General features: G+C 41.5%; 1 protein-coding gene across 2 annotated transcripts in view; it reads left to right on the forward strand.

The window, feature by feature from the left end:
* Window positions 1–14,698, forward strand: part of map3k15 (mitogen-activated protein kinase kinase kinase 15) — a 41,009-nt gene extending 26,311 nt beyond the window's left edge. Inside the window, exons 19-30 of one of the 2 annotated variants that reach the window (XM_030079297.1) lie at window positions 46–203; window positions 1,130–1,313; window positions 2,093–2,101; window positions 3,001–3,178; window positions 4,302–4,476; window positions 5,261–5,446; window positions 6,000–6,105; window positions 9,237–9,477; window positions 9,810–9,922; window positions 10,672–10,778; window positions 10,924–11,000; window positions 13,697–14,698. In XM_030079297.1, coding sequence (XP_029935157.1) covers window positions 46–203; window positions 1,130–1,313; window positions 2,093–2,101; window positions 3,001–3,178; window positions 4,302–4,476; window positions 5,261–5,446; window positions 6,000–6,105; window positions 9,237–9,477; window positions 9,810–9,922; window positions 10,672–10,778; window positions 10,924–11,000; window positions 13,697–13,796 — 1,634 coding nt within the window. In that variant the 3' untranslated portion in view covers window positions 13,797–14,698. The remainder of the gene's footprint in view (window positions 1–45; window positions 204–1,129; window positions 1,314–2,092; window positions 2,102–3,000; window positions 3,179–4,301; window positions 4,477–5,260; window positions 5,447–5,999; window positions 6,106–9,236; window positions 9,478–9,809; window positions 9,923–10,671; window positions 10,779–10,923; window positions 11,001–13,696) is intronic. The other variant, XM_030079298.1, reaches the window with a different exon arrangement.
* The last annotated feature ends 13,267 nt before the right edge of the window (window positions 14,699–27,965 follow it).

Genomic DNA, 27,965 nt, shown 5'->3' on the forward strand with positions numbered 1-27,965 from the left:
TCTGCCGTGGCTGTCCCAGGTTACTATCTGCCTCTGTCTGTGCAGGTACTCTCCAATACATGGCTCCAGAAATCATCGACAAGGGCCCTCGAGGCTACGGAGCCCCGGCTGACATCTGGTCCCTCGGCTGCACCATCATAGAAATGGCTACAGGGAAACCTCCTTTCCACGAGCTCGGGGAACCGCAGGCCGCCATGTTTAAGGTTGACACGTGCATTTAGACAGCTTTCAAACCACGTGCCGCACAAGGCCGAGTCCTCAGGTTTTTGTTCCAACCAAATATTACAGCAAATGATTTCGGACATCCTCTGGTATAGAGTTAAGGCCCAGACACACCAAACCAACATCAAAGAACTAGCTTGTTGTGCCACCTCAAGTCGCCTGTGGTGGGGGCCAAGAAGTTGCACTTGAACACACCGCAAAGGCCGCTGAAGGTCACCAAATAACAGCCAACTAGCACATACTTTCTACACTTGTGTGAGAGGAAATAACTCCTCATACCAGCAGGTGGCGGTAGTCTGTAAAGGGAAGTCGGAAGACCCAGGAATGTACAAAAAAAGTAGCATTTACTCACCATTTCACCAGTTTCATAACATAAATAGATAGGTATAATCGAGAATATGTCTAATAAGAAGTGGCAAATGGCACCGGTGTTGGTCTTTTGGACAGCCAATCAGAGTGATCCCTCTCACCGCCGATTCAGCATGTTCAGTCGGACGAAAAGTCACCAACAGGCGACCAACAACACAAAAACGAAGGTGGATGCTCACGCGGTGTGCTGAAAAAAGGCAGAGAGTGCTGTTGCATTTTTCAATATGTGTAACCAACAGTCCAGTCTGGTATTAGAGTATAATGCAGCAACACGACACCCCCATTTTCAACTTTGCTCTCCACACCAGTTTGAAGTTCTTGTATGGTATAAAATGAGCATTATTATACTTTTACTTAGCAGAGACTTTCACCGTCTCACCCTGTCGGACACTAAGAGTGTGCAGTGATGCGTCATGACAAGGTTTCTGGGCACTGAAATCCAAAGAAAACAGTGTTATCATGCAGAAAAGGGGCTGCCACACACGTAATTTGAAGCTATAAAACATTAAACATTGCTCAATGTGTCCATGTGCTGCAGGTGGGGATGTTTAAGATCCACCCGGAGATCCCGGAGTCTTTGTCCGTGGAAGCGAAATCGTTTATCCTGCGGTGCTTCGAGCCGGACCCTCACAAGAGAGCCACGGCCGCAGACCTGCTCAGAGACACCTTCGTGAGACACAACACCAAGGGCAAGAAGAGCAAGATCGCCTTCAAACCATCAGGTGGCACACACACACACACACACACACACACACACACACACACACACAAACACACACACAGACTCATCTACACACACACAGGGACTCATCTACACACTCCCAGAATGTGAAACAATGAAACGACTGGGTAACACTTTACAATAAGAGTACAACAATTAACGTTAGTTAATGCCGTAATAAACATGAAGTAACTGTTATTTATTGCCATACTATCTGTATATTTCATATTTCGTATTTATTATTACCATCGGTATATTTCACATTTCACATCTCATATTTTATTGTAATACTTAGTCCTTATTGTCTTTATTGTATATATTTAGTATATTTAGTCTTTATTGAATATACTTCTTAATTTTATTTTATGTTTCTATTGATGCTGCTGTATCGTGGGAATTTCTCAGTTTGGGATCAATAAAGTAAATCTATCTATCTATCTATCTATCTATCTATCTATCTATCTATCTATCTAACAGGTAATAAACATTAAGTAACAGTTAACTAATCGTTAACTAATGTGTCTAAGAATCATGTACTAATGCTGTTCATGCAAATGTATTAATTTATATGTTACTTAAGGGTTATTGTAGATATTATTAACATTAGTAAATGCCATAATAATCATTAACTAACAGTTAATTAACCTTTGCGGCATTAACTAACGTTAACTAAGACAAGTTAATTGTTGTACTCTTATTGTAAAGTGTTACCAACGACTGCACTGTGTTGACTGTGTGTGTTTTCTTTTGTGTTTCTTTTTGCTGTCGGGATTGTTTCAGTGTGGCAAGGTTAGTATCAGAGCTCTGTGTGTGTGCGCGGTGTGTTTGTGGTCAAATGAGGGTTCGTTGTCTGTTGGATGAGCCATTAGCTTCACAAGCCACATTATCTTATGAGTTTTTTTTTTTATATATATATTTAATTTCTTATTCAGAGCAATGTAGAACGGTCTTGTTGTTCAAAAGCATTTCGACATGAAACGTGGACATTTTACACCAGCCTGTCACTGTCATTGATATGAATTATATCAAACTTACATAAAAGTTTTATCAGAGATCCTTTGGCTTGTGTGGTTAGTGTCTGGTTCACCTTTGGCCAACCTGTGAGTTAATTCATGTCGTCCCTTGTCTTTCTCTTTTTTTTTTCCCTGCAGAAATAAGTCACATTCTTACAAAGTTATTCATAAATCCAAATTAAAACAAACGGTGGCACTCTTTAATGGATAGTGCAAACTCAAATCCACTGTTAATTACCTTTTCAAACTGGAGAGATTAGGAAACTTCAGGTAATGATTACAAAATGGAGTGTATCACACAAGTGAATTTGTTTTGCTGTGATTTCTTAATTTATATTTATGAGGGAAAAATGTGAGCAAAATGTGAGAGAGAATTGCCTCAAAAACCCTCAAGGGGCTTGAAAAGTGACTTTCTCCAGGCAGCATATTGCAGGAAATCATTTTGGCGTGACGTCTACACAGTTTGTGTGTATGTACCAATAATTTGGAACCAAGCAAAAGTAAAAGAAAGAAAAAAATAGCAGAATATACTTTAGGAGAAAATCAGTATCTGCCGCTTGTGATATGGCTCAAGCAGTGTTTATTTTTTTAATGGATATCTAGCTTTGCGTAAACAGGTTCTTCAGTTGCTTGTGTGTTTAATGTGTTTTCTGTGTGTGTGTGTGTATCCATCAGACTACATCCACAGCGTCTCCCTGCCGGTGCAGCTGCAGTGCGAGGCGACTGGCAGCAGCAGCAGCGAGCACGGCTCCGTCAGTCCAGACTGCGACTCCAAACACGACGTTTTCTTCCAGAAGAAGAAACTGTCCGCCTCGGAGAACCTGCTCAAACCCTCCAACTCCAACTACCTGAGGTCTGTGAATCCCCATGAGAAGTTATTGTCATGACCTTAGTATTAAAACCGTGCACGCATGGCGCTTCGTCTGTACCGATTCCACTGCTTATATTGATAGACCTTTATTCAACCAGACATGTTCAGAGTACCAGTGTCACATATTCCACATGCAAAAAAACACAGTTTGATTCGGTCATATTATTTGGAAGAAAATCATTGAAAATGTACATGATTACATATGGGGATATTGTAAGTTGAGGAGCTCGGAAAGCCATTTAAATAGTGCCAGCTGTTCTATATTTTCATACAAGGTGATGCAGAGGAGCCTTTGTAATGTAAGCATCAAACAAAATAGAACTGATTAATCTGCCAATTATTATTTCTCGATGAACTGATGAGTTGTTTGGTCCATAAAATGTCAGAAAATGAAAAATGGAAAATGTTGATCACAATCTCCCACAGCCCAAAGTGATGCCCTCAAACGTCTTAATCTTAATCTTAACGTCTTAATCTATAACCCACAACCCAGAGATATGTAGTTTAATGTCTTGGAGGACTAAAGAAACCAGAAAATATTCTCACCTGACAAGCTGGAATCAGAGAATTTGGAAATTTACTTGTTGCCATTGTGGTCTGAGTGCAGCGTGGATTTCTGTGTATTTTAATTTGCTTTTAGCCTCGGCTGCAAACAAAAGCCTGGCAGGACAATAAAGATAATGCGAATGTGTGGATGTGGATGTGAATGAATGTATTTGTGTACGTGCATGTGTGTGTGTGTGTGTGTGAGTAGCAGGTGGCCTCACTGTTCCCACAGTGCGCTTCAGTGCCATTTACAACATCATTACAATGAGGTCTGATAATTTTACAAGCTTCATTTTGGGAGGGGGTCGAACACACACACACACACACACACACACACACGCATTTGTACATGCACAGGCTTATATAAACACAAACACACGTGCACAAGCAAACAGGTCCGCATTCTGCCTTGCTCACTCACACTTTGTCTCCACTTTCTTGGGCACACACAGTAGCCAGGAGAGGCTTGAATCTGTACACACCATGCAGTTGTAAATCAGCTGTGTGTTCCACTGTGTGTGTGTGTGTGTGTGTGTGTGTGTGTGTGTGTGTGTTGCAGTGTTCCCGATGAGGGTTCGGTGTCCGAGGACCGCAGCGTGCCCCCCTCCCCTGAGGACCGGGACAGCGGTCTGTTCCTGCTGAAGAAGGACAGCGAAAGACGGGCCATCCTGTTCAAGGTCCTGAACGAAGACCAGGAGAAGGTCATCTCCAACCTCATGGAGAACCACATCCAGGTGTGTGTGTGAGAGTGTGTGTGTGTGTGTGTGTGTGAGAGAGAGAGAGAGAGAGAGAGAGAGATAAAGACGTGATATTCAAAAGACCAGGTGGAAAAATATTCCGATGGCATGCAGGGACAAAAAAACATACAAAAGTGGAGATGAAGCTGCTACCGTATACATGTAAAGGACGAATTTCAACAGACCCAAGAAATAACGAAAACATGAAAACAAAAGTTTGGGAACAGCATGTGAAGACACAAAGGACCTGAACATCCAGGCCACAGGTCAGATTCACTAAACCATCGTAAGGGGGGGGAAAAAAACAACAAAAACAAAAAAACAATCTTTTCTTAGTTTCCTATGGCCAGAGTTGGTTCATTTGTCTTGATTGATTGATTGATTGAGATCTTTATTTCAAACATAAACATCAGTAAATCAAGCAAAAACAAAATAATAATAATCAATACTAAATAAAGGTAAATAAGATCCAAAAATAAAGTAAAATAAAGAAAAATAAAATAAAATAAGATGCATCTATCATGCTGATGTACAACAATATAGAACTGGAATGGTAGACCTCTAAATGTAGTAATTTAGAAATTTTAGACAGCCAAGCAAATCTTAGTATTAAAGGTATTAGTGTTTAAAAGGAGTGTTAGATCAGATCCTTCATGTTGGTATAATAAAACATTCACCAGACATCACTGGAATGAATAAAAAATCTCATTAAAATGGCTAAAAATCTCACTTTGTGTGTGTGTGTGTGTGTGTGTGTCCATGTGTCTGTGTGTGTGTTCAGGGCAGCGAGGAGCTGCAGCTGTCCGTCGACCACATCAAGCAGATCATCTGCATCCTGCGAGACTTCATCCATTCCCCCGAGAGGCGCGTCATGGCCACGACCATCTCCAAGCTCAAGCTGGACCTGGACTTCGACTCCACTTCCATCAACCAGATCCAGCTGGTGCTCTTTGGCTTCCAGGACTCGGTCAGTACACACACACACACACACACACACACACACACACAGAGACCTACACAAGCACTGGTGTAAATGTCAGCACTAGAATGACTTTAATTTGCCAGTGGTGAGGAAGAAGCCTCATTAATTACCATTGGGTCAATTCTTCATACTGATTTGATATTAAATCACCAGATTGAACCATTATACCAATATTTAACACTAGATGGCGTACTTTACTTGGACATAATAAGAGCCCATGAATGTGACAATTTCTTTTTTATTTTATTTTATTTCTCACCACAATCTTTCATTTGTTCTTAATACAAAAAAGAGTAGAGTTTAAAATATGTGAAAGTCACTCTAGGAAGTCCACTGATTGGGGGTGCAGACTAGTTATATGTATGTGTGTGTGTGTGTGTGCGTGTGTGTGTGTGTTATATTAACTCCTTATCCGGTGTAGACTCAACAGAAAATGTTACACGTTAAAGTTAACACCCACAGGTAAACTTTTCTGCACTTGCACACGGTGTGATTGCAAGTTTGTGTGTGTTTCTATGTGTGTGTGTGATGCCTTCAGGTGAACAAGGTGCTGAGGAACCACCACATTAAACCCCACTGGATGTTTGCGATGGATAACATCATCCGGCGAGCGGTGCAGGCCGCCGTCACCATCCTCATACCAGGTGAGTGTCGGGTGGCTGCAGCCCGGAGTGTTTAGTGGCGGAGTTGAAACGTGGTGGAGTAACGTTACACGAACGCATTTCATCAACTGATTAGGCTATTTTTACCCAGTGATAATGCGGCGGTGTTGAAAAGCTAATATTGTGTCAGTAATGGATGTCCATGCATTGTCCTGTTGCCAATGTACATAGTAATATCAGGTAATATAAGGTTTGATGATGACGGTCATGTCGTGGGGGCTCAGTATCGATCTCCATCATCTCCACACAGGCCTGGTTCAGACCAGTAGCGGTTTTAGGCATGGGTGGCATTTTTTCATGTCACGTGGGGGGCGGCACGAGCGCAAAAAAAAAAAAAAAAATCATCAGTTTTCTATTACCGTGTTCATCCGAATATAAGATGATATTTTTTCCATTGAAAATACCCTGAAAAAACGCCCTTGTCTAATATTGGGGGTCTAAGCACATACACATGTAGGCTATTGTACCTGCATATGTAAACCAGTAGGTAGGCTCGCCTGATGCCGCGATTACCGGCAAATGGCCTCATTGCGCAGTCAGTAATCAACCATGTTTTCTGTGTCATTGTCCGTTGTGCTGCTGCAGCCGTATGAACAAAAGTTGATTTATAATGAAAGGTATATATGGCAGTAGCCTATGTGTGCGCTGCTCACCTGTCAGATCCGGCAGACCTGACCGGGTGGGCGCGGTGCCGCGGCCGGCCCGCCTGATGCCGGCCGGTGGCTTTTTTTATTCAAACAAGATTTTGTCCATATAAAAAGTATTTTTCCAAAAAAGGTATTTGTGCAGGTGCCGGCGCCCCTGCGTGCACTGTTATTTGCAAGTAATCAGATTGGATTTTTGCATCCGGGCATCACCAACCTATCTTCATGGGTTGCTGCGGTAATGATGTCGGTGACGTACGCCGGTGACGTGGCTTTCCAAAGCGGGAGCATGAGAAATGTCCAGAAGCCCCTCTGCAAAGTGCCGGCAGGCGGTTTATTTCGGTGTCTGTCCTTGGGACTGCTGTCCTCTGTGTGGTCCTCCGTGTTGCTCTGCTAGTGGCAGCTTGGATTCTGCTCAGCCCAGGTTCTATGTCACGTTCATTACAAGTGAACTGTGAATCGTCCAAAGACAATTTGGAATCTGAATGCCGATTTCAGCGGCCACAGCACCCGGACTGAGACTCATCTTTAGAAATCGGATTGGAATCGCAGTTCAAATCACCTCCAAATGTGACTTAGATCTGATTTGCAAAAATCACATTTCATGTAGTTTTTGGTTGTCCAGAATTACTAAAATCAATCAGAGCAGATGTGGACTGACAGTCTGAACAAGGACTCCGGCTACGTTTACACATAGTCGGGTATTTTGAGAAATATTTCCCTCCCTCTGTTTTCCAAAATAACATCGTGCACACAGCATAATTTTCAAAAAAGCATAAATACGCCGTCGAGCGCCATCATAACTACGCCAAGGCTATGGGCGGCAGTGTAGGAAGAAGGAGAAAACCATGCAAGCCAATCAGATGGTGCATAATGTGAAGTCGGCTGCCTAAAACTCTGTTTTTCTCAGTTTACATGCAAACGTGAAACGGGAGTTTTCCTAAATCTCCACTCTAGCCGGAGTTTTTAGAAAGAATCGTTTTCAGAGGCGAATTCGCCGTTTGTGTATAAAAGAAGAGCACAAACGAAGGGAAATGTCTCTGTTTTTAAAAATACCCGTGTATGTGTAAACGGGCCCTCCCTGTCCATTCTCTCTTTCTGCATGGTCTGCCTGCCCCCCCCCCCCGCCCCCCTTCTCCCCACTGGCCCCGCCTCCTCATTGTATGTCCTAGGATTGGTCTATCAGTGAACCTGTGGGGAAGTCTCACATTATGCAAACATGCATCCAAGGTGCTGCTAATCAGCTCATCAGTGGTAATGGAGATAAAAGACACCTGGCAGAGTGTTAGTATTTTGAATATATTGCCAAGGGGCTGCAAAAAAAAAAGAGTGTGCATGTCACTCTTTCCTCTATAAACAGTTGGCAACGCTACCTGCGCTCTCTCAAGCTTTTGTATGATATGTAACGAGTGATTAGTGGCTGGGTTAGAGCCAAACTGTCAAACGGGAGACCATCTGCTTCAGCTGGTGGTCTGTCCAACCTTTTTAAAAGCAGACTCCCCGCCTCAAGCCTGCGCCAGCTTTTGAAAGCAGGATTGCACTAATGGTTTCAGATCGGCTGTTTGGAAAAACTGCGTTGAAGAAAACTGGGTGAAGGCCAGCGGGAGGAGGGTGCAGCTGACAAATCAGTGTGATTATGTATCAAAGCACAACAGTACAAAACATCCAATGGCATTTGCGCATTTTTAATTTCAACCCAAGAGAAAGTGGTTATTCAGCGTATGCACATATAGTGAAGAAGTGCTCGATATTACTCTCTTGTGCCTCAGACAACACCTAGATATCGCCTAAACATATGTTTTGGTGCTTCTACTCGTTTTATTTCATGACCTCAGTCCTTATCAAAGGGCCTCACCTGTGCAACAAGTCTAACTACACCCCCTCTAGTGGTTTCAGACCTGCAAAGCAAGTAGGTCACTGGTTTACCTGGGAAAACAGGATGAACACCTAGTTACAGATTACAGACCGCTGGCACAACCAATCCGCTTTCTGTGATGAAGTGTTTCAGGGAGAGATTGGAAAATGTCTGAGATCATGAAACCATTGGAGGGAGCTTTTTTTTTTTTTTTTTTTTTTTTTTTTTTCCTCAGGGAGCAGGTGTTAAGCACTTGTGACCAAAATAAGCCAAACCCCAAAGTGTGTGTCAGCCAAACTCCAGTGTGTGTGCAGGCATGTGTGGAGTGGGAATAACTGGAGGCCTCCACTCTGCTTCCTCTCTCAAATCAAAACTTATGGTTTTATCGCCATCTAGTGGCCAACCATGCATAGTTTTGGCTTTCACCTGCTCTTGTTTTCAATATTCTGTTTCTTAGTGAAAATTAGGGATAAATATTCCTACAGTGTGTTGTGCATGTGAACGTGTTGTAGGAAATACTTAGGAAATACTCTACATGCATAAATGATGTTATGTGTCTCACACTGTTGCTGTACAATGATCATGACCTTTGACCTTGAACTCGTCCTCAACAGAGCTGAAGACTCATTTCGGCCCGGCGTCAGAGAGCGAAGGAGCGGAGAAGGAGGACGAGGTGGACGAGGAGGAGGCGGAGTTCGGCCCCGTCTTAGCTCCTCCCACTGACGACCCCAGGGCGACCCCTGACCCCACCGCCTCTGGGGCGAGCACGCTAAGCTCCGCCCACTCCCAGGAGCCGCAGCGCTCACACCACCCGCTGGGAGCTCAGCTGGGACGGCTCAAACAAGAGACTAACCGGTACACACATACTGATGTTTTATGGTTTTTTTTTTTTTTTTTTTTTTATTCCACTAAAAACCTTTTTCAGAATTTTTTTCTTTCCATATTTCAGTGGTTTCACACACACACACACACACACACAAACGTCACATGCACACATGATGACATTCCATTCAGTGTCTCAATGGAAAGAGGAAACAGACAGAGAGAGCATTTACATGCACATGCACAAACACACTCCCACACACACACACACACACACACACACACAGACAAACACATCAAGAATGCAGCGGCTCCGTGGCTGCGTGTGCTCACAGCTGCTGGTGGTGCTGTGCTGCCCCCTGCAGGCTGTTGGAGGAGCTGCTGCAGAAGGAGAGGGAGTACCAGCAGGTGCTGAAGGCCACGCTGCAGCAGAGGACCCACGACCTGGAGCTGGCCCGGGTCAGGCACAGACCAGCAGGTAGACACACACACACACACACACACACAGGTCACTGAATTCCTGCTCCAAACAAGGAAAGAAGGTCATTTTAGTAAATTATTGGGGCAAGTCATGGAAAATCATGGAAATCTGTGCTTCAGTTTTGAGAAAAATACTAACTACTTTGTAATATTTATCATCTACCATGTTAATTAAAGTCTTTCATCTTTCAGTAATAAATTGATTATTAGACTATTTTTGGACATCATGACAATTTTGCTGTCTCAACTGATGATAACAAATAGATTTTTTTTCACTAAAAAAATATAAAATTAGGAATAAAACATTTTGTTTGATATCACACCTGACATTGCCATTTGATTGGGTTGAACATTAATTTGATTATTTTGAAATATGAGCTTGCAAACATGAGTCATCTGTTATATATGGTAATACTGAAAAATCCTGAACTGTAACATTGATTTCAACCACATTGCCCAGCCTTATGTCCATGTTGGGTTCACTGGTGAATGCCTAGTTACTCATTTACTCGCATAAAATAGAATAATAAAGTTTAATCAGTCCTCTGAAACTGAAGTGTGTTTAAAATTTTGGTCAAGGAGAAACACATCATGTTGTTGTTATTGTACGCAGGCGATGGAAATTCAACGTTTTCGTCATGGAAAGTCAGAGTGACCTTCCTCTCCATCTCCATCTTCTGTTTCTTTGTCTCTCTCCTTCTTTCTTTCTGTCTCTCATCACCTACCTGTTGTTTTTTTTTTTCCCAGACGTTTCACCTCCCTCCATCTTCCACATCCCAGCTGACCACGAGCCTGACAAGCAGCTCTCTGATTGGCTGAAAGACCAGGGGGCAGATCCTGAGACCATAGACAAGGTTGTGCATCTTGTTATGTGAAGACAGCCGTGTGTTAGCCTATCATTTGTGTTAAAATTAGGTTTATTTTACTTTTTAGCTGTCATGTCAGTGTGTTTGTGCGCTGGCGGTTTACGGGTTTTCTGTGTGTTTCTGTGTTTCCCAGTTTGCGCTGGAGGAGTACACACTGAACGACATTCTCAGCGACGTCACCAAAGACGACCTGCGCTATCTCCGCCTACGGTATCTGCTCTCCACAAAAAACATGACCAAAAACGCAGATTGATTTAAGCCGCTCTTGGAGGCCAGTGGATGTTCGTAGAAAATCCTGCAGAAATCTCCATGCTATCAACTCGTTTAGTCTCATTTGGTCCAAAAAAAAATCTTGTTACTATTGAAACAAATCTGCCAGCGGGATGAGATAATCTCACTTTCCAATGCAATTTTCTATTGTTTCTGGATTCTTTTCTGGGGGAAAAAGTATACAAAAGGTGAAATAAGACAGATTAGCACAGTATTACTAAAAATACTCTTGACTAAGGAAAATTCTTGAAACAAGCTGATTAGCTTTGGAAACAAAATCTGTCGTTCCGCTGACATGAAGCAGGTGAAGCGATAAAATCAAAGAAGCACGAGCGTTGGCAAAATTTTATAATGGAAATATCTGTCTGACTAGTGTGTTGTTTTATTGTACTTTAATACAGTATACACTCACTGAGCAAATACATCAATTCACTATTTAAAAGTCAGACTTAGAGGTTAAAAAACATTTTAGACTTTTTCCTCTGAAGTATACAGCATAAAATGCAGCGTTTTACTGTGCATAAGTTCTCTAGTGTAGGTTTTTTGATGGATACAGTCATTTACGCATAGTTTGAGTGTTTGTTGTTTTTCTGGACTATACACAGGCAACAATATCCTGGGCTACATGAGAGCTACAATGTTGTCGTCTGGCTTGTGTTATTACACTGCAAAAACTCAAAATCTTACCAAGAATATTTGTCTTATTTCTAGTCAAAATATCTCATTACACTTAAAATAAGACATGATCAGGATCAAGAACTTGACAATTTGCTTGTTTCATTGGCAAAATTTGCCAGTGGAAAAAGTGAAAATTCACTTGAAACAAGTGAAAATTGTCTAAAAACATGTTATTTCTGAGGTGATCATGTCTTATTTTAAGTGTAATGAGATATTTTGACTAGAAATAAGACAAATATTCTTGGTAAGATTTTGAGTTTTTGCAGTGAATGTCTGGCGGTCAGTGTGCTTTCTGACAAATGTGCTCTCCATCACATTTCCATATGAGTTTCCATGCAATTGACAAAAATAGACGGTCGAGCACATATCGGCTTTCCACGTGAGACATTTGCATCGCTGTTTCCAAGGTTACGTGTGATGTCATGCGGCCAGTCCTGTTTGTCCTTTCTGATCCCGTTTCAAGCCCTCAAACCATGTTGCAGTCACACTGAGCGCGACCGGCGACGTCGCCCAGTGTGTGTGTGGGCTCGGTCCGCCAGCCTCCTCCGGGTCTGTGTCACATAACCCCGATGAAAGCTTTCTGCCAAAAAGTGTCGGCTTTTCTGTCACAAAAGACATTTTTTTAGAGTATCCACTGGCATCCAAGAGTAGCTGAAATGGTCCTTTCTCTCGTTTTGTAGTTAGAGTGACAGTTTACCCAAAAATGAAGATTCGTCATTCTACTCGCCCCCAAGCAAGGTGAAACACCGGCGAAACGTCTTTGTTCATACAACACAGAGGGAGGTGGCTGACACAAATCTGTAGCTGAAGTCAGGGAGAGAAAAATGTCAGCAAAACGGCTCCACGCAGGCCTCGCAACATGATCCATGCCTCCCGAAGCCGAGTGATCGCATTCTGAACGGTGCAGACTCCTGTGACAGCAAAACACACCATGCTAACGTGCATGCAAACGCTGCACATGCACGTCCTGCTCAACAAGAGAGTTCAGCATGCAGGGACATGCACGAGGCATTTTCAAAGTATCATCGCTGCAAGAGCTTGTCCGTGTGTGTTTGTTGGCCTACGTGCAGCACGGCAATGTAAACACAAAAATACAGGGGCTGATTGTGGCGTTTACAGTGTAAATATGTCTCTTTTCCACTCAGGATGGGATCTTTTGGCGGCATGGAATAACTTACACTGCAAAAACGCAAAATCTTACCAAGATTATTTGTCTTATTTCAAGTCAAAAATGTCTTATTTCTAGTCAAAATATCTCATTACACTTAAAATAAGACATGATCACCTCAGAAGTAAATTGTTTTTAGACAATTTTCACGTGTTTCAAGTAAAAATTTGCTTGAAACAAGTGAAAATTTGCTTGTTTCATTGGCAAAATTTGCCAGTGGAAAAAGTGAAAATTCACTTGAAATAAGTGAAAATTAGCTAGAAACAAGAAACAAATTTTGCCAATGAAACAAGCAAATTTTCACTTGTTTCAAGCAAATTTTCACTTGAAACAAGAGACAATTGTCTAAAAACAAGTTACTTCTGAGGTGATCATGTCTTATATTATGTGTAATGAGATATTTTGACTAGTAATAAGACATTTTTGACTTGAAATAAGACAAATAATCTTGGTAAGATTTTGAGTTTTTGCAGTGTAGTTGTCATTTTTCCACTTTACTCTAATAAGGGGTATCCACTGACTTCTGTTGTTCTGAGTCCTGTTATGGGGCTGTGCTGGCTGCGTTGCTGTATGAACAAAGACACTTTGTCCATGCAACTTGTGCTTTAACTGGCACGAGGGTGAGCGGGAAGTGACAACATCTCATATCTATTTACGTGAACTGCTCCTTTAATGTCCATGGGTTTTAAGGTGAGGTCGCAGGATATGGTATCATTTTGTTTCTCAAGGAAAAAAAAAAAAAAAGAAAAATTGACTCCACACATCAGACATGGTAACTCTCTCCACTCAGGGGCGGGGTGCTCTGCCGCATCTGGCGGGCGATCCAGCGGCACCGAGAGCGAGAGAGGCTGAGGAGCGACGAATGCACGGAGGAGGAGGAGGAGGCGTGATGGGACAGCTGGACGACAACCCCTGGAGGACTCAGAAACACGCACACACACACCACACTACCAGTACCAGTACCAGCCCTGCGTCGCTCTCTCCTCTCTCTCTCTCTTTAGCTCTCTCTCTCTCTCTCTTTAGCTCTCTCTCTCTCTCTCTCTCTCTCTCTCTCCCTCTCTCTCTCTCTCTCGGCACAGACGGGCCACGGTGTGCACAGGAGAGCGCCACAGTGCCTTTTCACGTTGGAGTCTCCGCGTGTGCAGGGCTGACTGAATTCGTGTCCGACTGTGCACGTCACCACAGACCAGACCAAAGCGCTTTAGTGCAGGCACTATGTATCTGTATGTGTTTACATGTGTGTGTGTGTGTGTGTGTGCGCGCTACCGTATGTGTTTGTGCTTGTGAACTGTCAACATGACGTGTGCCTCCGCAGTCTGGTGAAAGCAGCCGAGCGTCTTCTGAGGTTACAGGACACGCCCGTCCTGCTCTGACTTCCAGTCAACAGCGCTGATCGTATCTGTCTGTTGTGAATATCATTTTCATAAATACGTACAGAACATGCTCGGGCAGCTTTGAAGTCAGCGCTGCTTTCCATGCCCTCTTTCTTCACCGCCTTTGTTGTTTCTCTCTCTGCTGTTGCTATCAATAAAGAAATGACCGTGACCTTTTCTCTAGCGCCACCAGCAGGCCATAATGTTGTGATAGCGGTCGTGGTCATGGTGGTTTTGAGAGTTGAAATGTCGTGACAACTTTGATGATGATGGCTACAGGATGAAACCTGGCATTTTGTTGACCGTGCCAACAAGAAGAACACCTGTATTAGAAATAGTGGCCGATTTAAGAAATTTGGGGCCCAAGGCAAAGGCAGGCATGGGGCCCTCTGAAATGAGAAGACAACACACAAAACAGGGGCCCCGAGACACACATAATATAAGCATTCTGCTGGCGTTTTAGCGAAAGGATTTTAATCAAAAACACAATTAATGTGTTCAAATAAGTAATAACACTGCAAAAACGCAAAATCTTACCAAGATTATTTGTCTTATTTCAAGTCAAAAATGTCTTATTTCTAGTCAAAATATCTCATTACACTTAAATTAAGACATGATCACCTCAGAAGTAACTTGTTTTTAGGCAATTTTCACTTGTTTTGAGTGAAAATTCACTTGAAACAAGTGAAAATTTGCTTGTTTCATTGGCAAAATTTGCCAGTGGAAAAAAAATGAAAATTCACTTGAAATAAGTGAAAATTAGCTAGAAACAAGAAACAAATTTTGCCAATGAAACAAGCAAATTTTCACTTGTTTCAAGCAAATTTTCACTTGAAACAAGTGAAAATTGTCTAAAAACAAGTTACTTCTGAGGTGATCATGTCTTATTTTAAGTGTAATGAGATATTTTGACTAGAAATAAGACATTTTTGACTTGAAATAAGACAAATAATCTTGGTAAGATTTTGAGTTTTTGCAGTGAACTGTATTAACCATAAGTGTATGAGGAGTTTTATGGGGCCCTCAGGAACTTGGGGCCCTAGGCAACCGCCTAGTTTTGCCTAACGGTAAGTCTGCCCCTGGTTAGAAATAAAACACATCGTTTGAACATGAATGGGAGCAAACCACGGCCTTGACTTCTAAGCAACCAAAGCATATTCTGCACACATTTATGTAACTCATATTTATAACAGACAGCAACGGTCTTGACTCAAAACACAGCAGGACCGCTACAGAAACTCAAAATGTGACCGTCGGGATGCTTCAAGAAATGTTGTATTACTTCAGTAGTTTCTTACAGCCTTGTCTATGGAATATGTCCAAAGTCAGGTATAACTCCATCATCATCGTCAGGCAATCCACAGCTGTCAGGAGAAGTCACTCTGGATTGGACTGTGAGCCAAATGCCAAAAATAAGATGTAACACTACTGCCATCCTGACCGCGGTCCTGTGTATGAGCTTCACGCCACATCACTCTATCTGTTTGTATGCCTGTTATTTATTTAGGGTTGTTAGGTTTCCTTCATGTTTTCTGTGTAGTAACCTTTCATTTGTCTCTTGCGTATGTCTATTTCGATGCTTTTTTTTTTTTTTTTTTTTTTAATTCCAGCTATTATCTGTTTGTTCTTGTGTTGTTCAAAAACTGCAATAAAAAATTAGACTGAATTTGCTGTCTGCTCTGTGTGTTTGCTAGTAATAGTTACCTGGACAAAAACAGCGGCCAGAATCATCAGGGACAAAAAAAAATAAATAAATAAAAAGAGGGAGATTGATTTTTCTGTAAGGCTTTTTAGTGCCATGCAATTCATTTCAATTCATTTGCTTAAGGTCACTGTAGTTCTGCGAGTCTTTTTTTTTTTAATCTTTTTGCATGAGTTATCTTCATGCACGATGTCTATTCAAGGACAAAAACAACTTTTTCACCTTGTAACATAACGTCCCATGTCTTCATGTACACCCATTTAACACAGGCCTACATGCCAAACTAAATCACTCAAGTGCAATCAAGTGCAAACCTAATCCTACCAATGTTCAACAACTGTCCCATTTGCAAATCTCTGTAGATTGTCTGGCATTTTGTTTATTGTTTGCCTTCTGGGTTTTGATTTTTCAGCAAGATTTCAAAGTGTTTGAGTAGCCAGTGTGGATGCCCCACATGGCAGCTCTTTCCACAGCACATGAACACAGCACAGATAGAGCTAAAAACAAATATCACCCTGATCTCCATCAAAATTAAACATACGTATCCATCTTTCCACCATGTTTCAGCCAAATCTGTAACACCCTTCAGATTCCCACTGCTGAGCATTAGAGCAGAATAAACAGGAAAGACGACAGCAACAAGGACACTTAGTCACCGAAGTGAAATTTTGTGCCACACGGACCCACACGGGGGGAAGGGATTTTAATTATGTCGCCGAGAAGCAGAAGCCCAGTGGATTTTTAATCTAGGCACCAGATTAAAATCTCCTAAGGAACTACATTTCTCTCATTTTCTTTGATGTCCTCTTTGATTTATATGCACCCCACTGTATCTTTGTATTACTGCCGGTGTTCTGTAGGTATTATCAATTAATTATGTATTTTATTTTACTTGATCTTATTATTATTTTATATCTGTCGCAGGTGATCTTATGTCGTCTCTTGTTCCCGTTTTGAATGTCCTGCATTTTCATTCAGTGCTGTCTGAGGAGCTCTAACTATGCTTTTCTTTTCTTTGTCTTTCGCTAATTTATGCACATTTGTTAATTTATGTGCTTCAAAGTCGCATGAATTAACTTTCATTTTTGCATTCCAGGAACTTCCAAGCAGTTTATTCTTTTGAAACGCCGTTGCATAACATCAAAGATGTATGATCATCACACTAAAGAAGCAGCTGTTTTTCTTGTTTTCCTGTTAACATCTCTCCCCCCAGACTTGAGTGTGATGGCAGGAGCCATTAGGCAAGGCCACATGTTGGAAGGAGCCAACGTTTGAATACGTCAGATTTCCAAAGGAGTCATGTTATGTTAATGTCAGTAAATTGCACACAACACACTCGTGTTTACAAAAAGAGAGAGAGAGAGAGAGAGAGAGACCTCACATCTGATGCTGGACAGTCCACACAGTTTAGGTTTGCTCTTCAGTTTCAATGTGACGCTTCCTGTTTGGGACCAAAGTCCCCCACCAGCTCCATAATCTACCTCAATCCACTCGGGCACATAGAGTAAATCTGTGATATCTATGTTTTCACATCATATTTTTGCTTAGTGCAGCTTTAAATTACCATAAAACATTAAAGAGCTCCATTTACCACTTGCAACTTGTTAAAGAGTGTTTATTCTCTGTTTGCAGCACCGTGACCTAACCCTTTGTGTTTATTTGGATAAATTAGCCCAATGCTTTTTTTTTTTTTTCACTAGAAATTAGTGACAGAATAACTGGTAAAACACCGAGCACCTAACAGAGTGCCACCCCCAATCTGTCTCTCTCTCTGCATCAAATAAAGCAGAAATGCCAAAAAAATATATATATTAAAAAAAACATTGACCATTGTGAGCAAAACCGCTTTAATTTCAGTAGAAAACAGACCTCTGGAAAACAGAAACAATTCCCAGTGAAACCTTTTCCTAAAGTATCATAAAAACAAAACACCCAGGCACATAAACTAACAATCAAATCTAGATAAATCTTCAGGTCTCTAACATTCATATAAGCAAACAGAAACAGAAATGCATCTAATGCAGCGGGGAGTAAAATTGTAAGATAAATCTACAGGGTTTCTCCTGTAATCCAGAGGTACAGAAACCTAATAATGCTAATAATGCTACAAACAAAATCCACTCATTTCATTATACTGAGTGTAGTTATATATGATTAGACCTACTTCAAATTACTGCAACACACTCACTGCCACCCTACAGCTGCAATATGATATGGTGATATATAGTGATGTTAGTATGCCAGCTCTTAATATGACCTGCATCAAAGTCACCATGAGAAATTCCTGTGCTGCACTCGGCCAGTGAAGTATCTGGGACTGTGACCGTGCCAAGTTTTGCCACAAGCCAAGCATCTTGACTCAAAAGATCAAGTATCATATCACAAGTTGTAAGGTATGGTGGTTCCTTGTTGTTCTCGCCTTCCGCCAACTTGAAGGGAAGATTAAAAGTGATTAGACGTTATCTGCACAGCGCATTTTTCAGCGGTTTGCAGCCATTTTACTCGGATGTCAGAAAAACAAAACAACAACCTCAAAGCTGGGTCATGTGTATAATAGTGGATAATAGATGTGTATAAAAGTGTGCAGAAGCTTATATAGACTATCTAGCAACCCATAGCAAGTATTATTACTGATACTGCTTCCAATGATGAACGTCCGGATTGAGGCCGGACAGTCCGGAATTTAAATGCCTTGTCCGGCGTAGCCTCAAGCCGGACGCGTATTTGTCCTCCTTTTTGGAGTTGCACTTGAACACAACGCTGCATATCGTCCAATGGTGTAAGACAGGCCCGGACTGTACATCGGGAGAACCGTGAGATTTCCCAAAGCGCCGGCCTGTCACTGGCCCAGTGGCCTGCCCGTCTTTTTTTTTTTTTTTTTTTTTAAAACAAACAAACAAACAAAAAAAAAAAAACAGGTTGCTGGCCAGGCCAATCAGCTGTCAGGCCGGTCTGGCTGGCCTCGCCAGTCTGATCAAAGAGAGAGAGAAGTCAGAGAGACAGGCCAGGCCAATCAGAGGCCAGCAACCTGTGAAGAGATCAAGACATGATTGGTTTGTTTTGATTAACACCCGCCCAAACAGTCCGAGTCCGTTGTAAACAGGGTTGCCAGGTGTACGATAATTATCGTATTTGTATGATAATTTGGCCCTCTGTACGATCAATAATCCCCCAAAAGGCCAAATGTACGATAATTTGACCATTTCAAATTATTGCTGTCCTGACCTGTGCACAGTGTCATTTGCTTTCCTTCGGTCAGCGAGACATTCCACACACACACACACACACACACACACACACACACAAGCTGACCAGCTTGTGTTATAAATGTGTGTTATAAAAGCAGAGGTTATAAATACCACCACGATATTACACCCTTTACCCCTCTCTCTACCCCCCCTCTTCCCCCTCTAAAAGTCTTCTTCTCAGAAGACTGTGGCAGAATGATGTGGTCAGAAGGCCTTTGAGGAATACTGCTGCATTTGGTGGGCTTGCAGTGGTATTCTTCCTGCTACCTGGCAAAAATGTTGTTTTTGCAGTGCCTGCCATAGACATTAAGAGGCTAGATTGGCGCCTCCACCTTTTTTCACAGCAGACTTGGCGGCCATCTTAAAGCGGTCGACCGCCCGAACGCAGAGTGGGACTTGGTGACAATAAGCATTGTCAATGGAAAAAGCTTTTTTAAAAAAAAGCTCATTGAGAGAATGCCAAGAGTGTGCAAAGCAGTAATCAGAGCAAAGGGTGGCTATTTTGAAGAAACTAGAATATAAAACATGTTTTCAGTTATTTTACCTTTTTTTGTTAAGTACATAACTCCACATGTGTTCATTCATAGTTTTGATTCCTTCAGTTAGAATCTACAATGTAAATAGTCATGAAAATAAAGAAAACGCATTGAATGAGAAGGTGTGTCCAAACTTTTGGCCTGTACTGTATATCCTAATCAGCTGTAAGCATCATGGCCTTGATCAATTGAAATCCTATCTCACTTGCTTTCTGACTCTCATTTTAGACATGTACACACCCACACTGCACACATGCACACTGCCTTCATTGAAACATGCTAGAGTATGTGTCCCTGCCACAAACATTCTCATTCTCATGGTGCTGGCAGTTGGATGCATAGATGAGATTAAGGTGCCGTTTACACGACAACGATTTTCACAAAAACGGTAAACTTTTGTTGCGGTTTGGCCTTTCATTTACACGACAACGGCGTTTTAGGTGCTTGAAAACGCAAACTTTTGAAACCGGGTTCCAGAGTGAAATTTTTTGATAACGCCGCTCTCCCCGTCGCCGTGTAAACTGGCACAACGAAATTCTTGTGAAAATGATGACGACACGGCCCCACTTCTCGCGTGACTATGACGTTTTCAGCCATGCACGAACAGCCATTATTCAAAATCGACATGTGTAACAAAACATGGGATCTGACCACTCATGCCAGCCTATACAACACATGAGGGGCAGAGTTTTACAGTGTGTGTGTCTGACTGTGGAGGAGAGGAGCAGAGGTGGAAGAAAAGGTTGTGTGATTGAAGTTACAGTTTTTTTCCATTTACACACTAAGAACATACACTTAAACCAAAAACTGACAAAACTTGAACTCATTGGAACTAAACCTCAAACACAGCGTGGCCATACCTTAGACACAGGTGCTGCTTTGAACTGTGTTTGCAATTCTGCAACACACTTCCTCCTGAACACCAGACACTATTTCACACAGAAGACACCTCGCTCAAAAATGAAATCATATGGTTACCATAGGGAAAACACTTATGCACAAAATATAAAACACATCGGCTAATTAGAAAACCTGAGACACACACATGAAAGCACTTACTTACTTACTTAGAAAACACCAATCAGTCAGGTGTTCTACAAACAGACCCCAGGTCAGCCATGTTGAGTACTTTGCGTGGAGGCGGTGAGAGAAAGAGGCACAGGAAGACATCGTATGCGATGTGGATGAGATTTTGTGGCCGTGCGTAGTTTGATTTTGTTGTATTGTTTTATTTTTGCTTTACATATTATGTATGTATGTTTATTTATGTTTGTCAACTCAGAAACCATGGTTTCAAAACAGTAAATCCACAGGCCTAATGACAGGCACTCTGCCCAAAATAACACATTTTGTTTGCAAAAGGCTCTTATCATGACAAAACATTTCAAACATGCAGCAAAAGCACATTTTGTCACCGCCCAATACAACTAATCCACTCACTCACTTCATACTCAACACCAAAATGCAACTTACCCTTTTCAGTCTGAGCAGGTTCAGCCTCACTTTCTCCTGTGTGGATTGCAGTCATATTTTTTTTTAACAATTTACATCGTTACATATTGCAAAGCAAGTAGCAAAAGCCAATATTTCCCTCAAACAACTCAACTTCTGCCCAAATGAGTAGATTCCTTCAATCAGCTCTACTGTACTGTAACACAGCTGACAGCAGAATACAAAATACAGCTGTCAGTTTGAACAAGGTTCTCCTGTGAGCTACACATTCAAATGTGAACTTACAGTAAAGAATTGCATCCAAACTCAGAAAGACTCTGAAGTGAAATTTTACTGTATTGATGGCCAAAACTGAAATACTGTAATTCACATACAGTATTACACAGAAAAACTCAAAGGAGTTAAAAAAAAAAATACAGAATACAATTTATAGGCCTATAAATTGAAACCACCATACCACCATATGAATGGTGGTTTGTGGAAAAGGAGGTGAAGATGACGACAAAGTGGATCCCAGTTTCATTATACTGGAAAAAGTGAACTGTACTGTACTGTAAAGTACAGTATACTCTATACTGTATACATTTTTGAGTTGACACCTTTCTTATTTATTTTTATTTTTGGTTATTTTGTAATAAAAGATATTGATCTAGTGTCAGGGATTCCCCTCTGATAATATTTAGTTATTCCATAACTGTCTGTACTGTAGATTGTTAGATTAACAGTGAGGAGTGTGAAACCCCTGAACTGAATAGTCATTCTTATACACTCCCCCATAGAGAGTAAATAAAAGTGAAATTAAAATATTCTGCATTTTTCTGGAGGACCCCTTGAACCCCCTCAAGCCCCCCTGTGGGCCACAGTGCAGGGGACTGACATTACAACATGTTAATAATTGTACACATGGTGGATGCCTGGTAATGCTGCTGAGTCAGGAGGCGACTCAGGGTCTTGGACAAGGACACCTTAACCAAAAACATACAGTAGTAAGAAAGAATCTGTGAGTCCCCATGGTATAGTGACAGAATCAAACTATAGTTACATGTACAGTAAGAGTGGAGGATACTCTCCAACAAAGTACTGTGTTTGGTATGTGGAGTCAGTTCTTGGTCTTCCCTCTGCGTGGGCTGGGTTTTCTTTCCTCCTTCTGGGGTTTTCTTGTGCTGCAGAGTGAAGACAGAACTGGTGAGCCCACATTATTGTTCATGTGGTAAAATGAATCATTATTGGAACACCACCAATACTACACCTGTGCATACATCTTATTTGTCAGTGACACTGAGGTGTAGCCTATACCGCCTCAGTTTAGCTTCTAAGCAGGAGGAGTAGCAAAAAAAAAAAAAAAAAACCTTCATTCATTCATCTTCTAAACTGCTTATCCTCACAAGGGTTGCGGGGTGTTGCTGGAGCCTATCCCAGCGCTCATTGGGCAGAAGTCAAGGAAACACCCTGGATAGGTCGCCAGTCCATTGCAGGGCAAAAAAAAACTTTGATTTTTTTTATTTTCCTTAACAAAAACTGAGACGACTACTAAAACCACTGGTGAAAATAAACATTTAAATATTAAAGACATAACTAAAGCTGCAATGTGCAGTACAAAACTAACTACTACTAAATACGATTATGGAGAGTAACGATTTAGTTTTCATCTTTTTATGAAAATATAGATCCTATGGAAGCTCAGCGATTTGATTCATTATTGCTGGTCCATAACTAAACTGTGTGATCGCTGAAACTTTTGCGAGATATTCTTATAGAAAATACTAAAACTGAAGCAAAATGAAAAGTAAACTAAGACTTTTCAATTTCAGAAAAAAAAACAACTAAAACTGTAAATGTACCTAGAAAGGTAGCTAAAACTAAAACTGTAACTAAAATTTAAAATCCCAAACTAAATTAAAATTTTAAAACTAAAATGACCTGTTGTTCATATTTGGATCCATTCCTATTTTTTTTTTTTTCTTTCCCTGTGTGGGTGTGTGCGCTTTGTGGAAGAATGTGTGTGCAGGTGTATGGGTGTGCGAGCTAACACATCAGTGCCGTGTGGCGTTGTGCAATGCAATCACACAAATCAAAGTTCTGTGGAAACACTGCGGTGCCACAACCAGAAAAGCGAAACCACACACAAACACAAACACAAACACAAACGGCCAAACCTGCGGCGCGGTTCAGACGGTGACGTTGTTTCCATGTCGTGTGATAACACACATGGAGGAAGTTTGCTTTGCTTTGCTTTCAGGGGCTCTCTGGCAGAAAGGCTCTCCAACCCTAACCCTAACCTTTTTATCTTACCCTTAAAAATGCGGTCTGGCAGAAAGCCCTGAAGGCGAACCTCTCCCACAATTAACAGGTCAGGCCAGACTCTCTCTTACAGACAAGGAGATAATCATCACTTTATGGCTAAGAGAACAGGAAATGCATGTCATTGTTTATTGTTGAACACAAAGATGTCTGACTGACACTTTCTGGTGAAGTGCTTCATCAGATAGGCACTCTGCGACATCCACTCCACATACAAAGACTCGTATGACTTTGCACGTTTATGTGGTTCAGGTGTGTCTGTCTCATCGTTTTAAGCCTGCGGTATTTGTCTTTGATCCCACAATTCACACGGTGCATATGACCAGCATGTATCAGGTATGCAAAAAGGTGATGCTCAGTGTCAGTCAGACAATATCTGTGAGAATGTGGCTTGTCTGTGTCAGCTGCAGCATGGAGTTTAATGGAGCACGCTTAAATACAGAAGGTCACAGGTTTGATTCCACACTCAAGTGAGATTTTTTTTTGTTTGTTTTTCTGGACATATAGGATGTAAAGTGAATGAATGCACATTGTGAACATACAGCAGAATAGCTGATTAGGGCCCGTGCATGGTGCCGACATATTGTGACCTTCCTAGAATATGCAGGAAGCACGTCCAGCTGACAGCTAAGTAATATCCTGGATGGTAATGTGCATTTCCTTGTACAGCAATGAATTTATTTATTTATTTATTTATTTTTCTTTTTTACATTTTGTGTTGTCATTTTGGGCTTATTGGTTAAGGTTAGGGTTAAGTTAAGGTTAGGGTTAGGTATAAGTTGGCTATGACTAGCATTAGGGGGGAATGTGTGAAGAATGAAAGTCAATTAGAAAAAGGATAAAGTATAGCACCCATTTGACTTTAGACCTTGTCCACTATAAAGGTAAATCTGAAAACACTTTTAGTCAGGACCGAAAATTGAAAAAGCCCCTTAGAAAACAACATGGTTAGGCATTTTTGAGGAAAAGCATCTGTTGTTTCTGTATGATTTTTTAGTGCTGAATCCATTTCTGCCGTATGCCAAGCTGTAAAAGTTACCGTTTAGTCATAATTATTGATTAATTAGCATGATTATTGATTAGTCGCCCAAAGTTAGAAATGGCTATCAGTTTCCTATTTGTCAATATTCTATATATGATTGTTTGGTATCATTGTAAAGGGGACCTTCTCAGCTTTCATTTAAGCCCATGGGTGTCTCTTTCTGACAAACACAGAGGTCACATGACCTCCTTAAACCATAAATTACAAACTATATAGTTTCTTTTATCCCTGTGGGATCAAGGGATATCAAGGACCCAAAAGACAACAACCACAATACCTAATGGACTTTGAGGATTCAGGAAATGTATGATATACCCATACTATTTCTTTGTGAGAGGTTACTGTGAGCCTTAAAATAGCAGTAACCGGCTCAGGCCCATTCACCTCCATTCATTCTCCAGCATTACATAAAAACGACCTCACCAATTGTTTACTGTAGATATAATGATACTATTACTAATACAAATGTAATAATAATTAAAGGCCAGGTAGACATTTTTCATCAATTTAATTAATTAGTAAAATTAACTGAATGTGGCCACTAATTACCCTATTTCACCAATTAATCGCCAGTTATTTTTGTTTCTCTGTTTTTGCCTTCCATCCACCCTAACATGGCATGTTCAGCCAGATGTTTCCTAATATGTGGATACATTTAACACACCCTGTGTTGTGTTGTAGTGTTGACGGGAAAACAGGAAATCTCGAAGGCACTTGTCATATGATATGTGTCGTATGCATGCTTGCTTGAACTGACATCATTCGTGTCTTGTTGTGTCATGTTTTTGTAACTTGTTGAAGTTCAGCGCGGACTGGGAATTAATCGAAGAAGAAGAAGAAGGCCGAGTGTGTCTGGAAAGAGAAAAACACACATGCACGATGTCTTCAGATTTACCCGGCTTAGCTTTGCCGTAGTTTTTTTCTGCTTATGACTCATGAAAAGTCTAAATCTACTGGTGCGTTTGCCAAATTCAGAAGCTGTTCAGGTTTGTCTCTGAGTTATGGGAGTAGTTTAGGTACAAATATGGCTAAAAACCATCTAATAACGTCTAAAACTGTGGAAAAAGAAAAATCGGTGACAAAAACAGGGGTGTGTCATTTACATGGACAAATGACCAGACAGAGCTCCTACTGAAAGTGACAAATTAATGCAAATTGTTGAAATTAACAGGGAACTTCCAAAAGCCCCGCTGTGAGAGGTCGATTTGTTGCGGCAGTCACATCGGTGTTATACGATTGTGCCATTTTCACTGCCCTCACAGAAAAATGAAAACAGCATTTCAAGACTGTTTCCGGGAAACAGTCTCAGTGCACTGACCAAAAGTGCGTTTTTTTTTTTTCCCATGGACAAAAATGCAAAACGTAACGTGGGAATGTGGGAGCTGTGTTTTTCAGGTCGTGGCCTGTGTGCTCAGCGGGGACTGCAGGTGAATTTCACATCATCAGCTGGCAAGTCATTAACTTCCCAAAAAGTCCCACTTGGTTATGCATTGACACAGTGAGTATGTGTGTGTGTCTGCGTGTGTGTGCATGTCTTTGTGCGTCACTGTACCACAAAGTTGCGAGCAGTCTGCGCATCCTCCGGGGCGTCTGGTCCACACACACTTTGCGGCTTCTCCAGGTTATCACACTGAAACACAAAGACAGGACTCAAAGTCTGGCGGTCTGACTCAACAACAGCCATGTAAATCTGGAAAAATGAAAAGAGCATTAAAGGGAGAGTCTGATAAAAGGATAAAGAGATGTTGAAAGATTGCAAAAAGAAAATCAATTAAGAAACAGTGTAAGTCAACCAAACAGGAGAGCTCAGGCTGGCATCAGACACAGGAGGAAAACCGAGTAGAAAGAAAACAGAAAAGAAACCGAATCTTACACTGCGTTGATGTTGCATCCCTCTGTGATGCCCTGAGGCTGGCACTTGGCAACTCCTCCTTTGGTTAACATGGCATGCACAGCACGGGCCTTGGAGAAGGCAGTACAGCAGCTATGCCGTCCTACACACACCCACCCACACACACACACACACACACAATAGTTATCCGATAGGAGCAATGAGCAGTTTTTGGCAAACAACTTACAATACCATCCTTTTTTTTGGGAAAACTTGTAGTGTCCTGCTTGCCGACGCCTCCTATTGTGTGTTTTGGTGGAGGACAAAAGAAGAACCTATGAACCAGTTTTAAAACTTGGATTTAAACAATAATCGGGTAACAAATGCTTTTTGATGCATTGGATATTGTATTGCAAGGGCTGGACTGACCAGAGAAGAAGGGTAATGCCATCCATTTACCTAGTTTTTTTCTTGATTGTGTTCAAAATGTATTTACTTGATGTTAGAACTTTACCTAGAAATCTGGGAAACCTTTTCAGTGCTCCTCAGATACGTTATAATCATTTTGTGGGATTGTACGCATACATGCTTGCATTCAACTTAGTATCAACTTTGTTTCTGACCCAAATTCCCACACAAGTGATAAAATGGTAAGTTGAGTGTTTCCATTGCACAGGCTGATACTAAATTAATGCCAAATTAAACATTTCCACCTGGAAGGCCCTCAAGGACCCCTGGGTGTCCTGGGAACCCAAGCTGAGAACCACTGCATGCTGTACATTTGCACCTTAGCCAAGGCATCAGTAGTGTATTGGCATGTCATTCACATCAATATGAAGATACCAAGAGACTCTCTCAACACTGACAGTGCATTACAGGAGAAGTCTACTACAAAGTTATTTAGACCCCAGAATCACTCTTTGCGGTGTCAAAGGGCTTTACGGGCCCACAAGTTCACAAATAATAAACTTAATCCTCATAGTGGGCAAGAAAAAACTCCCCCCCCAAAATGAAAAAAAAAAAAAATGGAAGAAAACTTGTGAGGATCCACAGAGAGAGGAGATCTTTCATGGCCAGACAGGCGTGCAACAGGTGCTGACCCAGTGGGCAAATGACCAAAGCAGATACAGTTGTATTACAAAAGAAAACACACTAGCAGACAACACTAGCAGACACCCAAGAGATACTTTGAAAATTGTATTCTTTATTGTATTCACTGTAGTGTAAGCCAAAACCTACCTGCTGCTTGAGCCATGGTGTTTTTGTTGGTGGCCATGACGGTCAGCCAAAAAATGGCTAATAAAAGAGCAGAAAACAGCCTCATTTCACAACGGACGAGAAGCGCTGGCATCTGAGGGAAGAGTTTGGGAATGAGAGAGCAGGGGGACAGACTGTGGAGGAAGAGAGTTTAGGATACACTTGAGACTCACTGCCGGGAAAGAGGAGACCTCTGAGGGAGGGACGTCCAATGCTTTGTGTGTCTGTGTGTGTGTGTGTGTGTGTGTGTGTGGGTCGCACCCCCTGTTATTCAGTTACCTTGTGAAGCTACAGCAGGGGCATTCCACCAAGTTCAT

The sequence above is a fragment of the Myripristis murdjan genome, chromosome 20, assembly GCF_902150065.1.
Source record: "Myripristis murdjan chromosome 20, fMyrMur1.1, whole genome shotgun sequence".
Classification (NCBI taxonomy): Eukaryota; Metazoa; Chordata; class Actinopteri; order Holocentriformes; family Holocentridae; genus Myripristis; species Myripristis murdjan.